This window comes from Zootoca vivipara, chromosome 7, assembly GCF_965207765.1.
Source record: "Zootoca vivipara chromosome 7, rZooViv2.hap1.1, whole genome shotgun sequence".
Classification (NCBI taxonomy): domain Eukaryota; kingdom Metazoa; phylum Chordata; class Lepidosauria; order Squamata; family Lacertidae; genus Zootoca; species Zootoca vivipara.
This window is the reverse complement of record NC_142590.1, coordinates 23,039,482-23,062,714: the sequence shown is the minus strand read 5'-3', so window position 1 is coordinate 23,062,714 and position 23,233 is coordinate 23,039,482. Positions and strand designations below refer to the sequence as shown.

Below are 23,233 nucleotides of genomic sequence, written 5' to 3'. Positions count from 1 at the left end.
AATGTAGCCACACTTTATTTAAAACATCTGCTATACCTCCTTTGATTAAATATTTCAAGGTGGTTTACAAAAACTAACAAATACACTCAGAAGAACCAGAACACATGAGTAGCAATTATAATTTGGAGAGTTTAAAATATCAAAGCGAGTAAAAAAATTTAAAACAGGCAGTCGGTTAAATTTTAAGGAGTAGTAAGATACGATCTGAGTGAACAGGGCCAGTCAAAACTCTGAATAATTAATAAATTAATAAATCGATGATGATGATGATGATAATGATAATAATAATAATAATTTATTACATATACCCCACCCATCTGGCCGGGCCTCCCCAGTCACTCTGGGCGGCTCCCAACAGAATATTAAAAACACAATAAAACTTCAAACATTAAAACCTTCCCTAAACAGGCTTGCCTTCAGATGTCTTCCAAAAGTCAGAGAGTTGTATATTTCCTTAACATCTGATGGGAGGGCGTCCCACAAGGTGGGCGCCACTACCGAGAAGGCCCTCTGCCTGGTTCCCCGTAACCTCACTTCTTGCAGTGAGGGAACCGCCAGAAGGCTCTCGGAGCTGGACCTCAGTGTCCGGGCTGAATGATGGGAGTGGAGACGCTCCTTAAGGTATAATGGATGGAAAAACATGCCAGAATAACTCCAGGGACACGAAAGAGGAACCTACAGCTAACATGCATACCTGATGTGGTACTAGTTCATCATATCCTCTAGTGCTGCCTGAGGCACAGCAGGCCATGGAGACGATGGTCGAGCTGGGAAGGGCATCATATGCCGACCGATGCTAACAATAAGAAGGGTGTGTATGAATTAAGTCAAGCCCAGAAGACTAGTGTTTTGTTTTGTTTTAACAGAAAAATCTGAGTTTCACTCTAAAAGCACCTTGCACGCAAGTGGGAAGGCACCATTCTCAGTGTCTCCGAATTCCAGCAATTTCCCCTCTCCCACTGCAGCTCATATACTGTGTCCCAGACCTTTCCTGAGGACCCCACCCTTAAAAGAGACTTTTGGGGGCAGCATGGGGCCACAGTGAGGGGGGAGGTGGAGAGGGAGTCATACGTACATGGCTAAACTTTTATTTCCATAAAACTGAATGGAGCCCATGGCACCAGAAGTGGCACACTGTGGCTCTGCAGAATTTGTGGAGATTGTGTGCAGGGGATTCAATATGACTTACTTTGAATACGTAGGATAACACTGCGAAGTTCAACATTAGGTATCAAATAACGTCTACTGCATTTAACATTTTAACTGTCTGCAATAGTAATTTTTGTATTTGAGGTTTTGACACACACACACACACACACACACACACACACACACACACACACAGGGTAGCTAGGTTTTCGAACATAATCCATTCTGGAAGACCATTCGAGTTCCAAAAGGTCTGGAAGCCTTGATACGGAAGCACTGTGGCATGTTCGACTTCTGAGGCATGTTCGAAAACCGAAGCATTTACTTCTGGGCTTACGGTGTTCTAAAACCGAAATATTCGTCAGTTGAGATGTTAGAAAACCAAGGTATCTCTCATTTCCCAAAATTCTGAAGAGCACACATGAAATTATGTTCCTTTTGGGGAGAACTTTGCCAACTACTGAAATTGCACTACATGCATTGCTTATTAAATTTTATTTATATTTATATTTATAATGAGATAAGAACCCTATGTCTCTGTTCATGCCAGGTGTCTCAGGACTATTTAATTGCTCATCTTCTAACATTGTGTATGCCATCAAATGCCAACAGTGCCTTCCAGCTCTCTATATTGGACAAACAGGCCAAACCCTACGCCAAAGGATAAATGGACATAAATCTGACATCAGGAATCACAAGACAGAGAAACTAGTAGGAGAACACTTCAATCTCCCAGGACATTCTATACAAGATCTCAAAGCAGCTGTTTTATTACAGAAAAATTTCAGAAATGGACTGGAAAGAGAAGTCGCTGAATTGCAACTCATTACCAAGCTTAAAACAATGGAGACACCTGGCATGAACAGAGACATAGGATTCTTATCTCATTATACATGATCAAGCTTTCCTTAGCACCTCAGCCCTTGCTCCCCCCCCCACAAGACCAATAGCAGTCATTAACAGCCATCAACAGGTTTACCACTCCTATCAGCCCATCACCCATTCCCATCACCCCCACCCCCACCCTCTGAATATACATAAGGGTCTGGTGGATTCTGTTTCAGTGTATCTGACGAAGTGTGCATGCACACGAAAGCTCATACCAAAATAAAAACTTAGTTGGTCTTTAAGGTGCTACTGAAGGAATTTTTTTATTTTGTTTCGACTCAGACCAAAACGGCTACCTACCTGTTATTAAATTTTGTAATCAAAGGAGACAATGTTGAAGGACCCACACCTAGGAACTAGGGAACTCTGCAAGTTCTCAAAAAAATAGCTATTCCACTGAGTGAGACTTGTGCTGATACGGTTCTCCGGGGATAAGTGCAAGCTCAAATATGCATATTCATCACTTGATAGCTGTAATATATCCAGTGATGGTGTTCTACATCTCAAACCATCACCCAGACCCAAAGCTTCTTCCGATGCAAGCAGTTCAAGGTTCACCAGCCCATCATTGAGGTACATGGGTGTCTCAATCTGCCTGCTGGAGGGGGGCATTCAATAAGTGAGCTCTCTCTCTCTCTCTCTCTCTCTCTGTGTGTGTGTGTGTGTGTGTGTAATATATATATTTGTGCCTAAAACATTAAGAACACTTAAATCCCATACACCTTAAAGTAGGATTAATTACCTCTCATGAACTAATAAACGTAATAAAGTCATTTATAGTGTCTCTGTAGCTTTAATAAGCTGTTAAAACAGTACTTGAGCAATCAAGGCAGCTATGTTTCTTACCTGAATTGGACATTCATTATCATGTGTTATGTCCATGAACAACGCATGAGCAATAGCAGGCATTAAGGGCCTCAGGCGTGGCTGAACGAAAGACCCAACTGGCTCTCCTCCAAAGCGATAAACTAATCTCCCCTCTTCATGACTGTTATAAGCACTCATTGCCTCTAGAGAATGAGAAAAACCCCTTACGTGAGCATCAATACGAAGAATCATCCATTGCACACCTGGTAAGACTGTGAGACTTTATAGAGAATGCTTTAATAATCACTCCAGTTACTTACAGCTAGGTCAATATTCCAAAAACAGTTTTAAGAAAAGCTAGATTCAATATGGTATGATGAGTGGGAGACAGATGCCCTCCTTGTCCAATCCCTTTACAACATGTAGAACCCAACACTTGAGCCAGTTAATAGACGTTTGTCTATTCACTGACCCCACAATCCTATCCCTGGATTGGAAGGCAAAATGGGTTGCGCCAGGACAAGAAAATCCCACATATGAACAGTCTGGCGATTCCCTCGTTGCAAGAAGCCAAGTTACAGGGAACCAGGCAGAGGGCCTTCTCGGTAGTGGCACCCGCCCTGTGGAATGCCCTCCCGCCAGATGTCAAAGAGAAGAACATCTACCAGACTTTTAGAAGACATCTGAAGGCAGCCCTGTTTAGGGAAGCTTTTAATGTTTAATAGAATATTGTATTTTAATATTCTGTTGTAAGCCGCCCAGAGTGGCTGGGGAAACCCAGCCAGATGGGCGGGGTATAAATAAATTATTATTATTATTATTATTATTATTAATTTCTTGCATGGAATGGATGGTGGAATTGGATGGGGTGTGCATTAACCTAAGGCTTCCTTGTCTTTGTATCTGGATGAGAAAAGCACAATCTGAACGAGTCTAGAGTTTCACAGTGTGCTAAGAAGGAACAATTAAAAATAAAGTTTTATGCTGAACTCTAAAACATATACTGAACACAACGTAAGGCAGTCCCTGAACTATGGTGATACACCACAAAATCGCCCGCTCCCTTCTCACCACCACCTGGTTCACCCACTCTTATATCTATATTTATTTTATTTCAGAAAACGGATATACCACTAGATTGTAAGGAAAACCTCAGATCTTTTAACCATGGGTTACGTAAACTTCACCAGGCTTCTTCTTAACCAGGGCTTGCTGTTGTCAAGCCCTGGTTAGTAAGCCCTAGTGAAAAAGGAAAATGGTCAGCGTTAGTTGTGATTAAGGTAAGTGGCATTGCAACCATAAACCATGGTTAGGCCTGGTAGGGAAAGGGCAGAGCACATTCATACTCCAGATAGGAGAAAGTACATAATAATAATAATAATAATAATAATAATAATAATAATAATAATAATAATAATTTATTTCTACCCCACCCATCTGGCTAGGTCTCCCCAGCCACTCTGGGCAGCTTTCAAGAGAACATTAAAAACAGAATAAAACTTCAAACATTAAAAACTTCCCTAAACAGGGCTGCCTTCAGATGTCTTCTAAAAGTCGGATAGTTGTTTATTGCCTTGACATCTGATGGGAGGGCGTTCCACATGACTCATCCCTGATCCCTTAACCATGGTTAAGAGACAAGCGATGTTATGTCTAAAAATGCTGCACAGGTTGAAGATGAGAAATGGGTTCTCCAGGTAGCAGTTCATACAGAGTTGTATGAACAGGTGGCCATCACAACTATTTCCATACACAAGATACCCTTTCCTAACAATCACAATGCTACAATTATCATGCAAATGTTGAATGCAATGTCATGTGTTTCTAATAAACCGATGCAGAGCCAGTGTTTTGCACGTCCGCTTCCTTCACTCGCAGCGTATCATGCCTGAATACAGGGTTAAGAAAAGGAAGAGCAATTCGAAGCAAGCCTACCTCTTATCAGAGAGCTAATGCCCAGCTTATTCACAAAGATATTGTCCAGCTCCTCGCTTCCCGTGAACAATTCAGCCACTACATACAAGTTGGGCCGCAATTTTCTAGCCGTGTCCATCATGTACTGCGAAAAGCACAGCCAAGGAAGCGACAGACAGAGGGGAAAGGCAGAACAGGAGAAAAGAAAGGATGCAAGGCTAGGCATGGATTTGGGCCACAGGGAAAATGCCGCACAGCAAAGAGACAAAAACGAAAGGCCCAAGATTAAAGAACCAAAGACATTGAGTTATGAGAGATGCATGAAACGTTTGCACAAACCAAGGATTCGGGAAAGAGGGCAAAACCCACACAACAGGCCGGCAAAGAAGGAAGAGGGAAAGGCATTGAATTGGCAAAAGGACACAAGAATAAATGCAAATAAGAACACAAAGTTAGTTCCACGTAAAGAGATTTCTGACTTTCATATATGTATACAAAACACAGCAGTCCTGCAACAAACCTTTCAAGCATGGTTTTGGTACCTCTAATCAGACTGGTAATCCCAAGGCGGTTGACAAAGACATTGTCTATGACCTCACTTCCCGTGAAGAGTTCTGCTATCACGTAAAGATTAGGTCTGACTGACCTGGCTGCTGCCAGCATCTCCTACAGATCATAATACATTTTTTATATATATAAAAAAATCAGCTTCCTTACAACATGTGCTTTCCAAAAGCATATAGCACAAATGCTACTCAATTACAGCACAGTTCTTTAAACAAGCTGAGGAGATGAGAATGTGTGTGTGTGGGGGGGGGGGGGAGAACCCCCAAGGAGTGGGCATGATTCTGCCAATGTTTAACTCTTCAACTGAAATAGTTTTGTGACTTTAAAACTTCCTCCAGCTTGGCTGGATCCGTTCCATAATAACTGTGTGCAGAAATGCAACTGTGGATCCCATAATAGGGCAAACTTTTGCAAAGATTATACACAAAATTATCACTCTGAAGTTTTCAGGGGGGGAATTCTTTCACTCCTAGAAGGAAGAATAAAGCTCAAATATGTCAAATTAGAAACTTAAATATGTGCTCAGCCTAAATATTGAAAATTTCTCTCTCTCTAATTTATCTCACATGTTTTTGCCTTTTCTTCGTGTTAGGCCCATTTTCTTTGTGAGTAGGTCCATTTTCGGCAATAGCCGAATTAATCACAACAGACATCAAGTCTAACTGCTTTCATCAGCGCTTATAAGGCTAGCTTTGTAACTGGACCTCAAAAAGTTGTATATAAATTCTGAGCAACGTTTTCATCTTAACTAGTGAATAGAAAATGAAACAGCACACGGATGAGAAAAACCTACAACATATATTGCAACATGGTGTAGATAAGCAGGCCCTATTCTCACTCCTATTTTTCTGTGTTTTCCAAGTTGATTTATTGAAGAACTCATTGGTTTACAAGGTTAACTACTTCCAACCTTCAGAGTCCTGTCCCTTATTTAACCTATGGCTACTTATTTTCTATGTTATCCCATCATTCTCAAGGCAATATGTGTGTGTGTATATATACACACACATACACACACACACACACACACACACACTCCGTATTTACTCGAGTATAAGCCGACTTTTTCAGCACATTTTTTGTGCTGAAAAAGCCCCCCTCAGCTTATACTCGAGTGATGGGGGCGGCGGCGGAGGGACAAGCAGCGAGTCTAACACTCCCAACTGCTGCACCACAAAACCCACTACTCTGGCTGCAGTCCTACAGACATTTACCTAGGAGTACGGCACATTGAACACAACTGGACTTCACTTGCGAGCAGAGATGCACAAGGTTGCGCTGTTAGGCTGCTATCTTTTGGACTCTTGCTTAGTTGCAAGCCTCACTGAGCACCTTGGGGGTTTACATCTGAGTAAGATGCCCAGGATTGTGCCACACCTGCACGGGGCTGAGGAAAAAACAGCAGCTTTTCTACCGCTAACCCAGGACCTAGAAAGCATGTTCAAAGAGCCCTGCATATGCACTGAGGAGTCAGAAAAATGAAACATTTGTGATGAGCATCAGCTGGAACAGACCAAGTTTTAAAACGGTTCCAAAGTTCTTGTGTGTTTATGTACACATTTGCAATGGAGACGCTTAAATTTTTCTATACCTCAGCTACATTAAGAGGCGTCGAGTGACAGTTGTCAAGCCGCACTCCGTGGAAATATTTGGCAGTCAACTCGGTGTATTTTTTCATGTGAGCCCAGAGATATGGGCAGTCTTCTGGTTTGTTCCCATAACGTAGCTTGACACTGTCACCCCAGCAAATGAGTTCTCTTCTCAAGTAAACATGGGAACCTGCCAAAAGGGAGAAAGATACTAATTTACGCCATGATGTTGTAGTTATGGTTCTCAGCACTCTTACCAGAGATAGAAACAAAGGCCATTTCAACTTACACCAAACTAGAAAAACATGCGGAACTAATCTGTGTAACATCAAAACTCAGAATGGAAAGTTTTATTTATCTGTTTATTATTTCATTTATGAACCTCTTCCCATGAGGCACCCTGAAGCAATTTACAATAAACATATTTACAACTGTCAAAATTATTTTTATATATGCAATACGTACACACATGGGCGTAGCCAAGGAGGGGGCGGGTGCTCCCCTAAATAAATACAAATCAATACAAATCAGAAGTTCTGTCCCCCCCCAAAAAAGCCTTTCCCGCAGCAAAAATCCTGGCTACGCCCATGCACATACAATCAGTTTAAGAACAACAGTACAAAAATAATTATCAGTTCTAATCTAAGCCCGTCATACTTTGCAACAACTCTATTTAAGTGATCAGAAATCCCAAAGCTAACATGTGTTAGCTTATTTATTACAATTTAGGGGACTTACTTTTCCCTATCCACTTACTGACAACATGATCTTAAAACAAACTTGCACTGGTTCCCAGCTGTGCTTCATCATCCCAAAGTCTCTGCAATGGCAGCCTCACCTACAGCTTGCAATGCTATGGGGACAGGGATGAATTGATCCTTGGGCAAATAGATTCCCGAAATGCAGACAGTTCTTAGGAAGCCAATGTCTTATTGAAAGGCGCCTAGGAGACTACTCAAGGTACTGCAATAAGAAGTTGCAGTGTAACTGAAAAAGGGCACAACATCCCTGTTCACCTATGCTAGCAAAAGGCATTAAAAAAAAAGTTTTATATAACTTTCAGGATCACCCACCTGGTTCAGCAAAATTTCTTAAAGGGTCATCTCCCATCACCCAACCGTTGTGGGCCATAAAATAACTTGCTTTGTCAGGTTGATGCAACATGCGTTCTTCTTCTTCCAGGGTTAGCTCTTTAAATGGGTATGTAAAGTAGCTGTAAAGTACAGAAAGTACTTTTTAGAGTCAGGGTATTGAACCCATGACCCTCCAGGTGTTTGAGGACTACATCATCCCTGCCTATTGCCTATGCTGGCTGGGCCTGATGGAAGCTGCAGCCCAGCCACATCTGGAGGGCCACAGGTGCCCCATCCGTTTTAGAGCATCAGATTGTATATAATGACAATCGAAATGCGTCATACCAGAAAGAAAAAAAGAATTTTTAATAATGGACGTGCCTACAACATACGTAAGCCCTTTCTGCCACAACCAGCTTAATAGTGGGCGCTTTTGTTTGGAGTTGAGCTTTTTGTCTCTTCTAGCAAACTGTTATCCCATGAGGCCCAAATCCCACACATAGTAATCCACTACTTTATGAATATCAGCAATCTCACTGAAGATTATATTACATCTACAATTTCGCATATATCAAGCAAGTAGATGGTTGCACCCTAGCTTTCAAAACTTGTAAACACTCTTTTAAAAACAAATCTTTCCAAACAGTGAAACACAAGTTTTTAAATTCAGTCTCTTGACATATTTTAAGTTAAACTATTTGCGTGTTTAAATTTCTAACCGCACTTCCAAAGGCCTTCAAGCCTTTAATACATTTAAGAGGCTTTGGGGTAAGTGATTGCCGATTGCCCCCCAAATCTGATATCCACCAACCCCTGCAAAAACACCCAAATCTCACTGCTCTAATTGACGAATACTGTGTGCAATATATATTATATCCACACACATGAACACTCACCATTTCAGTGAAACTTCATGGACATCCAAAAACAGACGCACAAGTGAAGTCACACAATCAAATTTAGATGACTGCCAACGTTCAGCAGCACGTCTTAGATGTCCACAGAATTTGACTGAAATTTTTAGTATACCTAGGTGAATGAAATTTTCAGAATACCTTGGTGAGTCCTTTCTTTCCTCCGTTTGTCACATGCTGCATTTCAACCAGGAAATCTCCAATGAAGCATAGTCCCCCCCTCTTACCCAAACCAAGAAATGGTGGCTATCATGTTCAGAACGAGCCAGGATTTGAAATCGACTTCAAAAGCTGTGCCTTATGATCCTACTTTGTTTTTAACCTGGCTACCTGAGTTGGAAGCAACAGGAAGCTACGTTTACAACATAGGTACAGGATCAGACCAAAGGCTCTTCTAGTCCAGCATTCTATCCTCGTGATGGCTAGCAAGATACCTACAGAAAGCCTGCAAGGACATGAGCACGCTAGTACTCTCCCATTCACATTCCCCAGCAGCTGGTATTGGTATTCAGAGACATACTGATTAATTGGAGACACCCAGGTTTAACACATGCATGCTGCAAAAAGAGGAGGGAAGGAGCTGTGCGCATGTTTGAGTGAGGGTGTGTATAGTATATCTTGGCTTATTAAACAAAAATACACATGACATGCACTCAAAGTCAGAGTCTTGTTCTACAATCTATACTTTCTGACACATTACCAAGCACCAACCATTTTTATCCATCACCCAATACATTTTCTTTTGAGTGTAGAAGATAGAATACCTTGTAACTAAAGGAAACTTTCGGGTTACGGGACCTAACTTGGGACCATGTCCAGCCAGTCGTTCATAGCTCACCGTCGCCACGATGCAATTGGCCGCCTGGAAGCCAGTAAAAGCAGTCATTTCAGCACAGCTTTAACAGTTCAGTGGACGCTACAAATAATGAACAAATGAATGCAAGCATGAACTTCAAAGACGTCTTATTGTTACAACCTGCTCTTGATGGTAGTTTGTCTGCCTGTACATTTCACCGTTTAGTTCTTCGACTCTCTTGCGGAACCAGTTACAGCATTCCTCTATTGCAGCAGGCCCATTGCTGAAAACAACAACGCATGAAAACATTGAAATGCCGTGTCGGGAGTTTTGAGTTTAATTCATGCACAGCCATGAGGAAGTTGATGCCTCCTTACACTCCAATGTCAACATCGAGTCAATGCAAAATGAATCATCTGCGTCTGAGGCAGTCAAGGCCTACTTGTAAGCTTTTCTCATTCAAGCTACCTTTGAGATCATACTTTGGTGAATCTGAAATAGTTTGTTCCTTTTGCACTCAACTTTGCATTAAAAAAAGTATGGGAACAGCACTCTGTAAGAACCACACAACTTGTGAAATAGCAGCCACTGAGCCTTCCAAGTAAGAACTGAAAATTCAGGTGCTCAGCAACACTGAAGACAGTTTCATACCAAATTCAGTGGGTGTGTTTTATGCCAATGGATTGAACGAGATGCCACTAGCTGTGCAGTTTTCGAGGCACATTTATTAGGCTCCTCGTTTGTCTGCGAATGGAGCAGACCCAATTTTCTGACCCTTGAATGACAGGTCTGACTCCCCCCTCTTGGAAAAGCATGTGCCACCAAGACATTTCAGTGTTTAAAAATACTTTGAGCAAGGGCGTACCTATTTGGTATGAAGGTGTTCAATGCAATGTTCATATCTACAGTGCAGCCGAGTCTCTTGAATTCAGGATCCTGAACAATTGCAAGGTGTTGACTGGGGTCAGTTTTAACTTTAGAACCACCTGTTGTAGATTTAAGAAACGGAATATTTTTTAATGAGTTTAAAAGCATTTATTGCCTAGATGACTGTGGGCAGTTCTTTATTATTCTGAAATCCAAGGAACACTCACAGATCCAAATGCAGTCTAACTTGTTGCACAGTGGACAGACTCCTTCCATTCTAAAATAATCAAAATTTACCCCCCCCCCACAGTTTGTTTTCAGTGCTCCTAAAGCATAATAATATAATAATAATTTATTATTTATATCCCGCTCATCAGGCTCGGTTTCCCCAGCCACTCTGGGTGGCTCCCAACAGAATATTAAAAACATGACAAATGATCAAACATCAAAAACTTCCCTAAACAGGGCTGCTTTCAGATGTCTTCTAAAAGTCAGACAGTTGTTTATTTCCTTGACATCTGATGGGGAGGGCGTTCTACAGGGCAGGCGCCACTACTGAGAAGGCCGTCTGCCTGGTTCCCTGTAACCTCACTTTTCGCAGTGAGGGAACCGCCAGAAGGCCCTTGGAGCTGGACCTCAGTGTCTGAGCTGAGCGATGGGGTTGGAGACGCTCCTTCAGGTATACTGGGCCGAGGCCGTTTAGGACTTTAAAGGTCTGTGCCAACACTTTGAATTGTGCTCGGAAACTTCCTGGGAGCCAATGTAGGTCTTTCAGGACCAGTATTATATGGTCTCAGCGGCCACTCCCAGTCACGCAGTCTAGCTGCCGCATTCTGGATTAATTGTAGTTTCCTGGTCACCTTCAAAGGTAGCCCCATGTAGAGCATGTTGCAGTAGTCCAAGCGGGAGATAACCAGAGCATGCACCACTCTGGCGAGACAGTCCGCGGGCAGGTAGGGTCTCAGCCTGCGTACCAGGTGGAGCTGATAGACAGCTGCCCTGGACACAGAATGGACCTGCACCTCCATGGACAGCTGAGAGTCCAAAATGACTCCCAGGCTGCGCACCTGGTCCTTCAGGGGCATGGTTACCCCATTCAGGACCAGGGAGTCCCCCACACCCACCCACCCCTGTCTCCCATGTAGCTTATGGTCATTTCTCAGCACAGTACACAGACATAACCCATTTAGCTTGAGCTACTTTCTACACTTGAACTCTGGCCACACTGCAAAAGAAGAACAGGTAAGCAGATACCAGGGCATAGGCCCTCTCAAAGTGGCCTGCCAGGGACAGGGAAGCTCCGAATCTGCCCCACCAGCTGAATCCTGTTCTCCAAGCTGCCCTATTGCCCTGTGACAAGCTGCTTTTTGGAACAGAATGGACTTTTGAAAGTAGCTTTATTTGCAACATGCCACAAGAAATGTAGTCAAAAGTTCCACTGGCCTAGTAGCACAAGCCACCCGCAGCTACCTAGATCCCAGGTGTCATTTCTTTGTGCTGAGAGTAATAAGGTTTTTTTTAAATTTACCTTGAGTCAAGAGAGTTTTAAATTGCTGGACTGCTTTGTTAACATCTACTTGGAAAAATTCCCATAATCTTAGCTTTGGGTAAATATCCTCCCAAATGACTTTACGGACATTCTACAAAAATAAAAGCAGCATGTTAGGCAGGTAAACAAAATTCAGTGCCATATACAAAAATTAATTATAAATGCTCCTGTGCCAAAACTGTTCTGAGCCATCATACCTTTATTACATACACAACACTCTGTGAGGCATTTATACTGTTTCACGGGAAAGAAAGCACAGAATCAAGCAGCAAATACTAATATTAATACTATTACTAAATTATTTATACCCTGCCCATCTGGCTGGGTTTCCCCAGCCACTCTGGGCGGCTCACAACAGAATATTAAAATCTATTAAACATTAAAAGCTTCCCTAAACAGGGCTGCCTTCAGATGTCTTCTAAAAGTCTGGTAGTTGTTTTTCTCTTTGATATCTGGTGGGAGGGTGTTCCACAGGGCGGGTGCCACTACCAAGAAGGCCCTCTGCCTGGTTCCCTGTAACTTGGCTTCTCCCAATGAGGGAACCGCCAGAAGGCCCACAATGGGGGAGAAGACGCTCCTTCAGATATACTGGGCTGAGGCCATTTAGGGCTTTAAAGGTCAGCATCAACACTTTGAATTGTGCTCGGCAACGTACTGGGAGACATACTTAGGAAGGGAAAGTTTTGAGCTGAACCCTAGTACATATATAACTTACTTTTATATGAACTTATGAGTCACTATTCTACAAAATATTCATGGCAAGGCCACTTGCAATACAGAGCCAGAAAGAGAAATGTTTTTTTAAAAAACCATATACCCTGGAAATACAATGGGCAAAGTCTGTCCGGTTGCATAACAACACTTCTCTTCCTTGTGCAACAAGACATCTATTGAGGAGGCAAGAACGGGAAGAGAGGAAGGGAAAGTCCTGCTGTGTAAACAGGAGTCTAATTTAAGGTTACCATTCCCAGGGACAGTCCCCGGATTTACAAAATCCGTCCCCACACAAAATCCATTGAAGTTGAAAAGTGTCCCTGGATTCATTGAAAAAAACCTGGTAGCCTTAGTCTAATTGCCACACATTGGATCTAACCCAATAACACTGTACTTAAGACAAATGTTACGAAGTACAATAGAAAGGATTAGCATACAGATGCCGTCTTTTTTAACTATATAAAAAGACTACAGCCATACTGAAGGAAATGAAGTATTAATCCTCCCACAGAAAGGCAAGCTGAAAAGCGAATCGGTTAGAAGTCCCACAGATTATAAATTAGACTTCCCATTCATTCAGTGACTGCACGTGTTATCAAGCAATATATTATGTGTTTATTTCTTACGTTCAAGTGGTGCTCATTCTCAAGCAGCGGAGGAACGCCTTTATCGCTGCATTTCCCACCAGCCACTTCACAGGTTAAATGCCACAGGGCTCGGTCCAAAAGCCAGGCTGGTTTCAAGTGAGGAGAATTAACAAGATTGTATGCACATTCTGGATGCTGAGTTATCCATTCACTATTTGAAGCTAGGGAAAACAAAAGAGACACACAATGAGCAAGACAATAAATAAATATTAAGCACATAGCACCTCAGGATGGCACTTCCATTATCCTGCCAATTACCTCTATGGAGGGTATATATGAAAGTTAAGATTCTGAATGGACAGGAAACTAGGAAGTCTTCCATTGGATATGTCATATTTAGTAGGTGCTTCTTAATTTCTTAATGCAGAAAACGACAATGCACAGAATCCCAAGGCATTTCTCATATTTGTTGACTGCCTACTGTCTACAGCAGGCTTCCTCCAACTTGGCCCTCCAGGTGTTTTTGGCCTACAACTCCCATGATCCCTTGCTAGCAGGACCAGTGGTCAGGGATGATGGGAACTGTAGTCTCAAAACATCTGGAGGGCCGAGTTGGAGGAAGCCTGGTGTACGGAGAAGTCTAGGAATACTGCTGAAAGTAAAAAAAAACTCAAGAAGCTGAGCACATATATTCTCCTCCGTTCAAGATTCACTACTGGGATATTATAAATCTTTTCGTTCCACAGCGGTGAGATTTGTTGCTCATTCTTTTCAATATGAATCAGCAACCAACCGCTGAAGCAATAAAGCCTTGCCAAGTTTCAAAGTCCCTTTCTGTAGCTTGGCCTTTTTGCCGGATGCAGTTGGCAAGTGAGTTTTTCAGCCAACGTTATACCTCTTTTCTAATGTTAACTGATCAGGTATTTTACCAATAACCTGCCATTACTAATCAGCCTGATGCGAACACTCACAGGTATTGGGTAGGCTTCAACATAGTGCTAAGGAGATCGTTCTTTGGGGCAAGCAGAAAAGCTTGTGCTCACAGAACTATCTATCTTTCCCTTCCATCATGGGGTGACATGGGTTTTTTCCTGGCCCTCCAGGGCAGAACTGGGGGAGATGAAGAGTTACACATGGGGATAACCATTGCACTAGTGGCAGTCCTTGCATTGGCTTCCACTAATGGAACCTTATAGCTGATTCCAGCCCTAGATCTTTAGAAGTTTAAATGTTGTCCTTCATATATACTTTGCAATGTCAAGGAAGGCATCAACACTAATTTTTAGTCACTCCCCCCCCCATTGCCATAAAATCATTTCCCAAAATTCTGAAGAGCACACATGAAATTATGTTCCTTTTTGGGGAGAACTTTGCCAACTACTGAAATTGCACTACATGCATTGCTTATTAAATTTTATTTATATTTATATTTATAATGAGATAAGAATCCTATGTCTCTGTTCATGCCAGGTGTCTCAGGTGTCTCAGGACTATTTAATTGCTCATCTTCTAACATTGTGTATGCCATCAAATGCCAACAGTGCCTTCCAGCTCTCTATATTGGACAAACAGGCCAAACCCTACGCCAAAGGATAAATGGACATAAATCTGACATCAGGAATCACAAGACAGAGAAACCAGTAGGAGAACACTTCAATCTCCCAGGACATTCTATACAAGATCTCAAAGCAGCTGTTTTATTACAGAAAAATTTCAGAAATGGACTGGAAAGAGAAGTCGCTGAATTGCAACTCATTACCAAGCTTAAAACAATGGAGACACCTGGCATGAACAGAGACATAGGATTCTTATCTCATTATACATGATCAAGCTTTCCTTAGCACCTCAGCCCTTGCTCCCCCCCCACAAGACCAATAGCAGTCATTAACAGTCATTAACAGCCATCAACAGGTTTACCACTCCTGTCAGCTCATCACCCATTCCCATCACCCCCACCCCCACCCTCTGAATATACATAAGGCTCTGGTGGATTCTGTTTCAGTGTATCTGACGAAGTGTGCATGCACACGAAAGCTCATACCAAAATAAAAACTTAGTTGGTCTTTAAGGTGCTACTGAAGGAATTTTTTTATTTTGTTTCGACTCAGACCAACACGGCTACCTACCTGTTATTAAATTTTGTAATCAAAGGAGACAATGTTGAAGTACCCACACCCAGGAACTAAGGAACTCTGCAAGTTCTCAAAAAATAGCTATTCCACTGAGTGAGACTTGTGCTGATATAGTTCTCCGGGGATAGGTGCAAGCTCAAATATGCATATTCATCACTTGATAGCTGTAATATATCCGGTGATGATGTTCTACATCTCAAACCATCACCCAGACCCAAAGCTTCTTCCGATGCAAGCAGTTCAAGGTTCACCAGCCCATCATTGAGGTACATGGGTGTCTCAATCTGCCTGCTGGAGGGGGGCATTCAATAAGTGCTCTCTCTCTCTCTCTCTCTCTCTGTCACATAGGAGTGACAGAAAATAAAGCCTGGCCTTTGTCTGGATATCAAGGAAACTGTCTAGGGAAGAACAGCACCGCTGTTGTGGTGCAAGTTGTTCTTCCTTAACCTAAAATTGTCCTCCAACATTGAAACTCAAGATCCTTTAGAACCTGGCATTCTAAAGCCACGAAGATCTTACTTTTCACTGAAGGTTTGACCTTTATAAACATGGAGCTCTGCCATCAGCAGTAAAAGCAGCCAGCCAATTGAACTGACAAAATGAGGCTACGTTCCACTTGGACACTTTCACCAGTCTCTACTTAGCTGCACAAATGTTTCTATTTTTGCAATACTTTTGCCCAGTTCTCAAAATTGGCATGGAAATGTCCTCCACCCCCCTTTTTTTTTAAAAAAAGAAGAAACTGAAAAAAGGAAGGACTTTCTTCTCTTGGGTAACAGAGGCACAACGTTTCGTGCTCACAGGAGCTGTTACCCTCAAAGCATTTTGAAAGCAAGTCAATTAAAAATGTCAGAATAGTTACAAATCTTAAGATCACCACCAAATGCCACCCCCTATTTTTTCTGGGTTATTTAAGTAAAATACAGTTTTAAACAACACACAGAGAGCCTAGAGGGAAATTTACTGCCTAGCTTGAACTAATTCTTAAAAATATATTTTTAAAATTCTCTTTTTATACTCCTGGACACGACTGCTCTTTGTGAAGTTTGCAGATGCATGCAAAAGTTGCTGGATACAAATGTGTGCATTTGTTTAGAGCAGTGGATAAGACAGAGAAACTATTACCCTATGCATTTTAGCCTTGAGGTTAAATTCAAATGACAGCAAAAATGTACATACCAGTGTGATTGTAGACTACATCGGTAATACAAAGCATATTCCATTCATTTTTCATTTTTTCCACTAGTTTTCCAAGCTCACTCCAAGAACACTTTTTGTTAGAGGTTGAAAAATCAGGATTTATTTCCAGCTGATCAGCTAATGAATAACATGATCTTGATGAACCAAGTTTTTGGACTGGTGTCAAGTGAACCATATTGTAACCTACAAAGCAATAATGAAATGTATTAACATGACACTTATAGCAGACTGGGCAGTCTTAAGTATTGAAGGTAAAGGTAAAGGACCCCTGGATGGTTAAGTCCAGTCAAAAGTGACTATGGGGTGCGATGTTCGTCTCACTTTCAGGCCGAGGGAGCCGGTGATTGTCCACAGACAGCTTTCCGGGTGATGTGGCCAGCATGACTAAACCACTTCTGGTGCAACGGGCCTGTGACGGAGGCCAGAGTGCACGGAAACGCTGTTTACCTTCCCGCTGCAGTGGTACCTATTTTTCTACTTGCACTGGCCTGCTTTCGAACTGCTAGGTTGGCAGGAGCTGGGACAGAGCAACGGGAGCTCACCCCACTGCGGGGATTCGAACCGCTAACTTTCTGATCGGCAAGCCCAAGAGGCTGAGTGGTCTCAGTGCCACCCGCTACTTGCTGAGTACCGAAAGCAACCCTTCATAAAGAATGCAGCAAGCTTGGTGAAGCCAAACAGGTCTGGGTCTGGTTAGCATCCAAATGGGAGATTTGCCTGGGAACCCTGTGTGTATTGCCTTGAGCTCCCCGGAAGAAATAGCATATTTAAATACAGTCAATCAGTGCTATGTGCCAGAGATTTGATTTGGGAGTCAATGTGTTTATTACCAGATTCTTTTGCGACTCTAAGACGATCTTCCCATCCATCAAATGGTCCCAGACACTTAGCCAGGAATGTCTGGAGTGTAACACAATCCAAGGGCAATTCATGATTGTCAGCACCAACACGCAAAATAGGATCCACAACTATGTAACCTCCACCGCTTTTCTTATCTCTGCAATAACACACACACGCACACATCTTTTATCAATACAAAAGCAAATAAATGCTGGAGTCAACCACCTATTATTACCAAGACCTAACAAGGTATTTTTCGCTTGCTATTCTAAAATTATGTTAATGTCTTTAAGGGAATCAGAAAGCATTTACAATACTTTGAAGCTCAGAAGATACTGCTTTTTAAAAACCCTTTAAGCCTCCAAATCTATACTCACTAACCCGGAAGAGTAAACCTCACTGTACTTAATGGATGTTACTCCTATGTAGATATACATAGAAGTGTTATTAAGAGAAGCCAAACATAGAATAAAAACTGTTGAATGGCTGAAATTAGAATGCTAGGAAAGTCAAATGCATTTAACCCATGTTTTAGAAAGAATCGAGGAGCTTTCCCCAGGTACCATCTCAAATTCACCTGTGACCTTCCTGACATTATAAGACTGTTTTCCTGCTGCTGCAATTATAATTATAAAGCAATTTATAGTGTTCAAAGTGCTTCACATGCCCTGTATGCCTCTGGATCCCTTTCTAGTTGAGTTCAAGAGGGCCTTAAAGATTTTACTATTCCAAGTTGTTTTTAACTGAATAGATGGCTGCCCACAATTTTAACTGTTACTGCTTTTATCTGTGGCTGTGCATCCTGCAGCCAATCGGAGCTGCAGAAGCTGCACCGGATGTTCGGCTTCCAAAAATCGTTCGGAAACCAGAACTCTCACTTCCGGGTATCGATTATTCAGGAGCCAATTTGTTCGGGAGCCAAGGCGTTTGAGATCCAAAGTACGACTGCGTAAGAAACAGGAGGTGCTGATGCAAGCTTCTCTTCCTCCGGATCCAACCATTACTTACTCATGACTAAAATAATACTGGTATGACCCAGAGATCTGGAGATCTAGTTTGCAGAATTTGTCAGAATCATCTTCTTTCCCTGTTGGGTTGTGCCACGACAGGCACCTGAACTTGTGGCGGCTGAACCCTTCTCCAGAAGCTGGGTAGTTGGTATGCACCGTAACGTGCTTGCCTTGCAAGGTAGGCCCCAGTCGGAACTGTAGTTCAAAACCTGAGCAGAGCAAAACAGGCAACTGTTAGAGTGCAAACACCCATATTTTAAAACTTATCAACATGGAACGACGCCTCAATGAGCCAACTGCCAGAAAGGACTGTTGAAGAAATGGCTGGTTTGTTTGCCATGATTTCTGTGGGTTCTGTTTATGCATGGAGGAAAGGAATGGCTGCGCAGGTTGAAAACCCCCAATGTGGTTATATGCATTAGCTCTCAGGCCAGATTTTAACTTCATGCCCAGTTATGTCTCATATGTTGGCTAACAGTGAATGCTGGAAATTGAATATTTAGACATCAACCAGCTCAATCGATTGAGCTACAGATATGAACAGAACGGTATAGTTGTTCACTCATTAAAAGCCACTAATGACCAAGGCCTAGATCTTGCAAACCATATGCAAGAGGGAGCCATGAACAACAAAGAACAAAGCACTCACACAAAGATTATTTTCTTTAAAAATCCAACACCACACAAAGTATCTGTTCATCCAAAACAAAACAGCCTTGGCTACTGTGACCTCCAAGGCTCATAAAGTACTACACACAATTTACGAAATTATACGAGAGAAAGACATTTTATAACAGTTTCAAAGAAGATATGGAACAGAGCCAGCTTAAAAGCAATGCCAGAATGAAGTTGTACGAATATATGAGTAGTCCTATATGAGTAGTCCATGATTTCATCTGCATCTGTTACCTTCATTTACTGACACAGAAATGAATTGGTAAGCAGCGTGAAGTTCTTTGGGAAAGGCCTTTTCTGCAGTGGCTCCCTGTCTGTGGAATGCTCTCCCCAAGGAGGTTCGGCTGGTGTTTTCATTTTATACCTTTAGGCACCAGGCAAAAACATTCCTCTTCAAACAGGCCTTAGGGCTGACTACATCCAATACCATCTTAAATATGTTGTGGGGTTATTTTTTTTGTGTGTGTTCTTGTTTGTATTATGCATTTTTGTGTTGTGAACCACCCTGAGATCTATGGATGGAGAATGGTATACCAATTTAATAAATACGATAATAATAATAATAATAATAATAATTTGTTAAGCCTAAGGTTCTTTGCCTTCCTAACAATGTCTATAAAAATAAATCTAAGATCAGGTCATTTATGCTTTTGCTACAGGCTTGACAAGTTTGTTTATAGTTTGCTAAACATAGATCGGACTGCAGAGATGTTTGCTACTGATATCTTATTCCCTAAAACCCATGTAGACTAAAAATGCATTGCTCATATTAGTTACAAACTGTCTATCTGTTAGTTCTTTCTGCTATGTGGAAGTGCATGGCTTTTGCTATTTTAAAAGTATTCCCAAATCGTCCCCCCCCTAGGTTGCAGATAAGAACTAGCTACATTTTCCTTCACTACCATAGTGCATTGCCCTTGAGGTGCTCCCCTAGCCATTTTCCAAATTATAAAATCAAATCACCTGAGCAAATTCCTAGTTTTAGAGCAGCATAATTTGTTAAACACAGTTGAATTATTTTTGGTTCCGGCTAGTTGTTGAGATTACATTACTATCTGGGTCAATTTTAACTGCTGTTGTTTACTGATTTTGTTTTATGTACCTGGGGAACCACTTTTGAGACTCATAATTTATTATTGAAAAGTTGGAATTTAAGAAAATTAAAATTAAAAAAGCAACACATTTTGAGGCTTCAAAAGTTCTTCGGAATTCAGCAATTAAAATTATTACTGCCTGATCCTAACCATGCTTTAAGTTTACTTCTTTTCTGCCGATTTCCTGGATTGTGTAAAGTACTTGCGATTCCATGCTTTACAAGTAACATGGGGGCAAATCTCATTAACCTCAATGGAGCTTCCTCCTGAGCAACAAATTGCTCTGTTAATGTACAAACGAGCACCTAAGATGTTACAGATGAAGCAGGAAGCACAAACGCTTCAAACTTCCGAGCCTACACCGTCAATGATGTATTATTCTAGCATGTTCCCTGTCCAAGACTGCAGAAACATCTCCTGCGTAGAGGAGGTGTGGTTTTTAAATTCTGGATATGACTGTTACTTCTGAGTAGGTATGGTTGGGATTGCATTGTAAGGCTCACTCCTAGGTAACTGGGGCATCCATCTGCAGTCCTAAACATTACTGCAGCTGCATGGTAACCAATTTTCCGCAAGTGGGTGCTTAGCACTTGGGAGAACATTTAAGCAAGCCAACTTCGTGTACTTGGCTGCCAATTCTGCTTTCAGAACCCACACACCAGCCTCTATCAATAGCGGCTCCAGTATGGCTATGATAACATTTCATGCCCCCTCTCTTGTGGGGGAATGAAAGGGCATTCCATTTTTTTCTAGGCTATGTCATTCACCACCATGTGCAAAACTGCCCTTCCTTACATTCCAAACTTTCAATAGAATTTACATCAAAGTTACAACAGCTTAAACTGTCACTGTACTTCCTCTTACAGCAGATGGGCCCGACTGAGGTCAGTTCCCGTGTACAGTGGTACCTCGCAAGACGAATGCCCTGAAAGACGAATTTTTCGCAAGACGAATGAGTCTTGCGATCTGAAGGTGACTCGCAAGACAAATTCGTCTTGCAAAAAATTCGTCTTGCGAATTGCGGTTTCCCATAGGAATGCATTGAAATTAAATTAATGAGTTCCTATGGGCAAAAAAAGAAATTTCAATGCATTCCTATGGGAAACCACGATTCGCAAGACGAATTTTTCACAAAACGAATTGACTCGCGAAACGAATTAAATTCGTCTTGCAAGGCACCACTGTATATCCCTCTAAGGATTGCAATCCTAACATCTTACTTTCAGGGTCAGAACGTCCTTCCCATATTAGAAGATGGCACATCCATCTTAAGAAAAATTAGCTGAAAACCAATCCCACTAATTGCTTAAAATTACAGCAGAAGCATTGGTAATAGATACCCTTGATGACAACACTGGCAGATTTACAACTAATTGCAGGACTATAGCCATGTTTAGACACAGCTGCACAAGTTTATTCAGAAGAAAACTTTCATTGTGTTCATTGGGAATTATTTATTAAGGGCACACTAAGATGCCATACCTCCGGTGCTAAGGGTTCAGTGGCAAACTGGTGATTACTAGCCCTGTTCCCATCACCAAACAGAAAAAGAAAAAACTGGCAGGTGCTAAGCACAATTTGTATGGCAGAAATGATAGAAGTGGTTAATACTGCCCTGCTTATTGTAGCCCTGCCATTCCTGAGCTATTCTCTACCCACCCGTTTCATGCAGCAAACAGCACAATTTGAGAGCACCTCTGCTTACTGCTTTAAAACAAAGAAATAGTGATCTGTTCTCTTTGACCTGTTTGCCGACACACACTTAGTTTAGCCCTTAAGTGGTTTTTTTAAAAAAATAAAAAGAACACTGCAAGCCTGGAGCCTAACACATAATTAGTCAGTTTATGACCACTCAGAGGAATGCTGTATTCATAAACCATTTGAAAAGCATGGAGCAGCTTCAGAAAAATTAATGGATCATATTGATTCCTTTATGCATTTTGCATACTCGTCAGCCAACTAAACTCTCATTTCTTAAATGGTTCCACCCACCTCTCTCATTGCCTCTTACGTCTGTTAAAGTACTGATTTATTTATTGAAGTTATTCATAATGTCAGTGTTCACAGTCATCCCAGCTGGATGATTCCCCTAATTTGTTTTCTCCAAAGCCTTCCTCAAAACCCAACTTTTTTTCACGAGAGCCATTTCTTAACTCCTGGCAGCCATATGTGATCCATTTACCCACAGGTAAGCTCCTCTGTTGCTACAGTTTGCATGCTGACTGTGTGTAAGCTACTTGGGGCAGAGGCCTCTCCCTTTTTTAAAAAAAATCTATTTTTTTCTTTGTAAAGCATGCATCAAACTCTGTGCACAGGAAAAGAGGACGAGATGGAAGAGTTAACAACTGTTTGAGTTTCCTCTTGCACAAGGATCTAACGCAACTTGTTAAACAAAAAATACCGAACACACAAGCAGCCGTCTGGGACACTGACCTTGCTCCAGCCGGAAGAGGGTCTTGTCCAGCTTTTCCATGTCGTTGAGAAGCAGCACTCTTGTCTGCTTACCGTGGGGCATCTTGGCTGCCTGGCTCTCTCCGCCCTTGCAGGCCACAGAGATTAGCTTTGGAAAGACAGGAGTGGCTCCTAGGCAAGCAAAAGACACACACACAATACATAAAAGAGCAGCGTTTTGCAGCAGGCAAGGGAGGAGATGGGCGCATGCAGGGGTCACCTTGAAAGTCCTCCTGAAAAAGTCACCCAGACACAGGGACACTTACATTTTTCACCCACCCCTTTTGCAATAAAACGACTCGGCAGAGAACGGTATCAGAGGGCCGGACGGGAGGGAGGTAGGGGCCGGTGTGTGGGAAGGTTGCCAAGGGCGCGCAAAAAACCTCTTCTCTCCCAGCCAAATCTGGCGAGGCTGCA

General features: G+C 42.0%; 1 protein-coding gene across 4 annotated transcripts in view; it reads right to left on the bottom strand.

Moving 5' to 3' along the window:
• Nucleotides 1–23,233, bottom strand: part of AGL (amylo-alpha-1,6-glucosidase and 4-alpha-glucanotransferase) — a 42,957-nt gene that overhangs the window by 18,884 nt on the left and 840 nt on the right. The window contains exons 2-16 of one of the 4 annotated variants that reach the window (XM_088673803.1): nt 22,799–22,948; nt 18,595–18,805; nt 17,577–17,743; nt 16,726–16,929; nt 13,454–13,635; nt 12,093–12,204; nt 10,563–10,683; nt 9,878–9,980; nt 9,666–9,763; nt 7,988–8,127; nt 6,917–7,104; nt 5,279–5,424; nt 4,780–4,976; nt 2,884–3,047; nt 695–796 (exon numbers count right to left, since the gene is read on the bottom strand). In XM_088673803.1, the coding sequence (XP_088529929.1) occupies nt 695–796; nt 2,884–3,047; nt 4,780–4,976; nt 5,279–5,424; nt 6,917–7,104; nt 7,988–8,127; nt 9,666–9,763; nt 9,878–9,980; nt 10,563–10,683; nt 12,093–12,204; nt 13,454–13,635; nt 16,726–16,929; nt 17,577–17,743; nt 18,595–18,805; nt 22,799–22,880 (2,217 nt within the window). In that variant the 5' untranslated portion in view covers nt 22,881–22,948. Of the gene's footprint in view, nt 1–694; nt 797–2,883; nt 3,048–4,779; nt 4,977–5,278; nt 5,425–6,916; nt 7,105–7,987; nt 8,128–9,665; nt 9,764–9,877; nt 9,981–10,562; nt 10,684–12,092; nt 12,205–13,453; nt 13,636–16,725; nt 16,930–17,576; nt 17,744–18,594; nt 18,806–22,798; nt 22,949–23,082; nt 23,232–23,233 lie in introns of those variants that run through there. The other 3 variants (XM_088673802.1, XM_035121879.3, XM_035121878.3) reach the window with 3 other exon arrangements.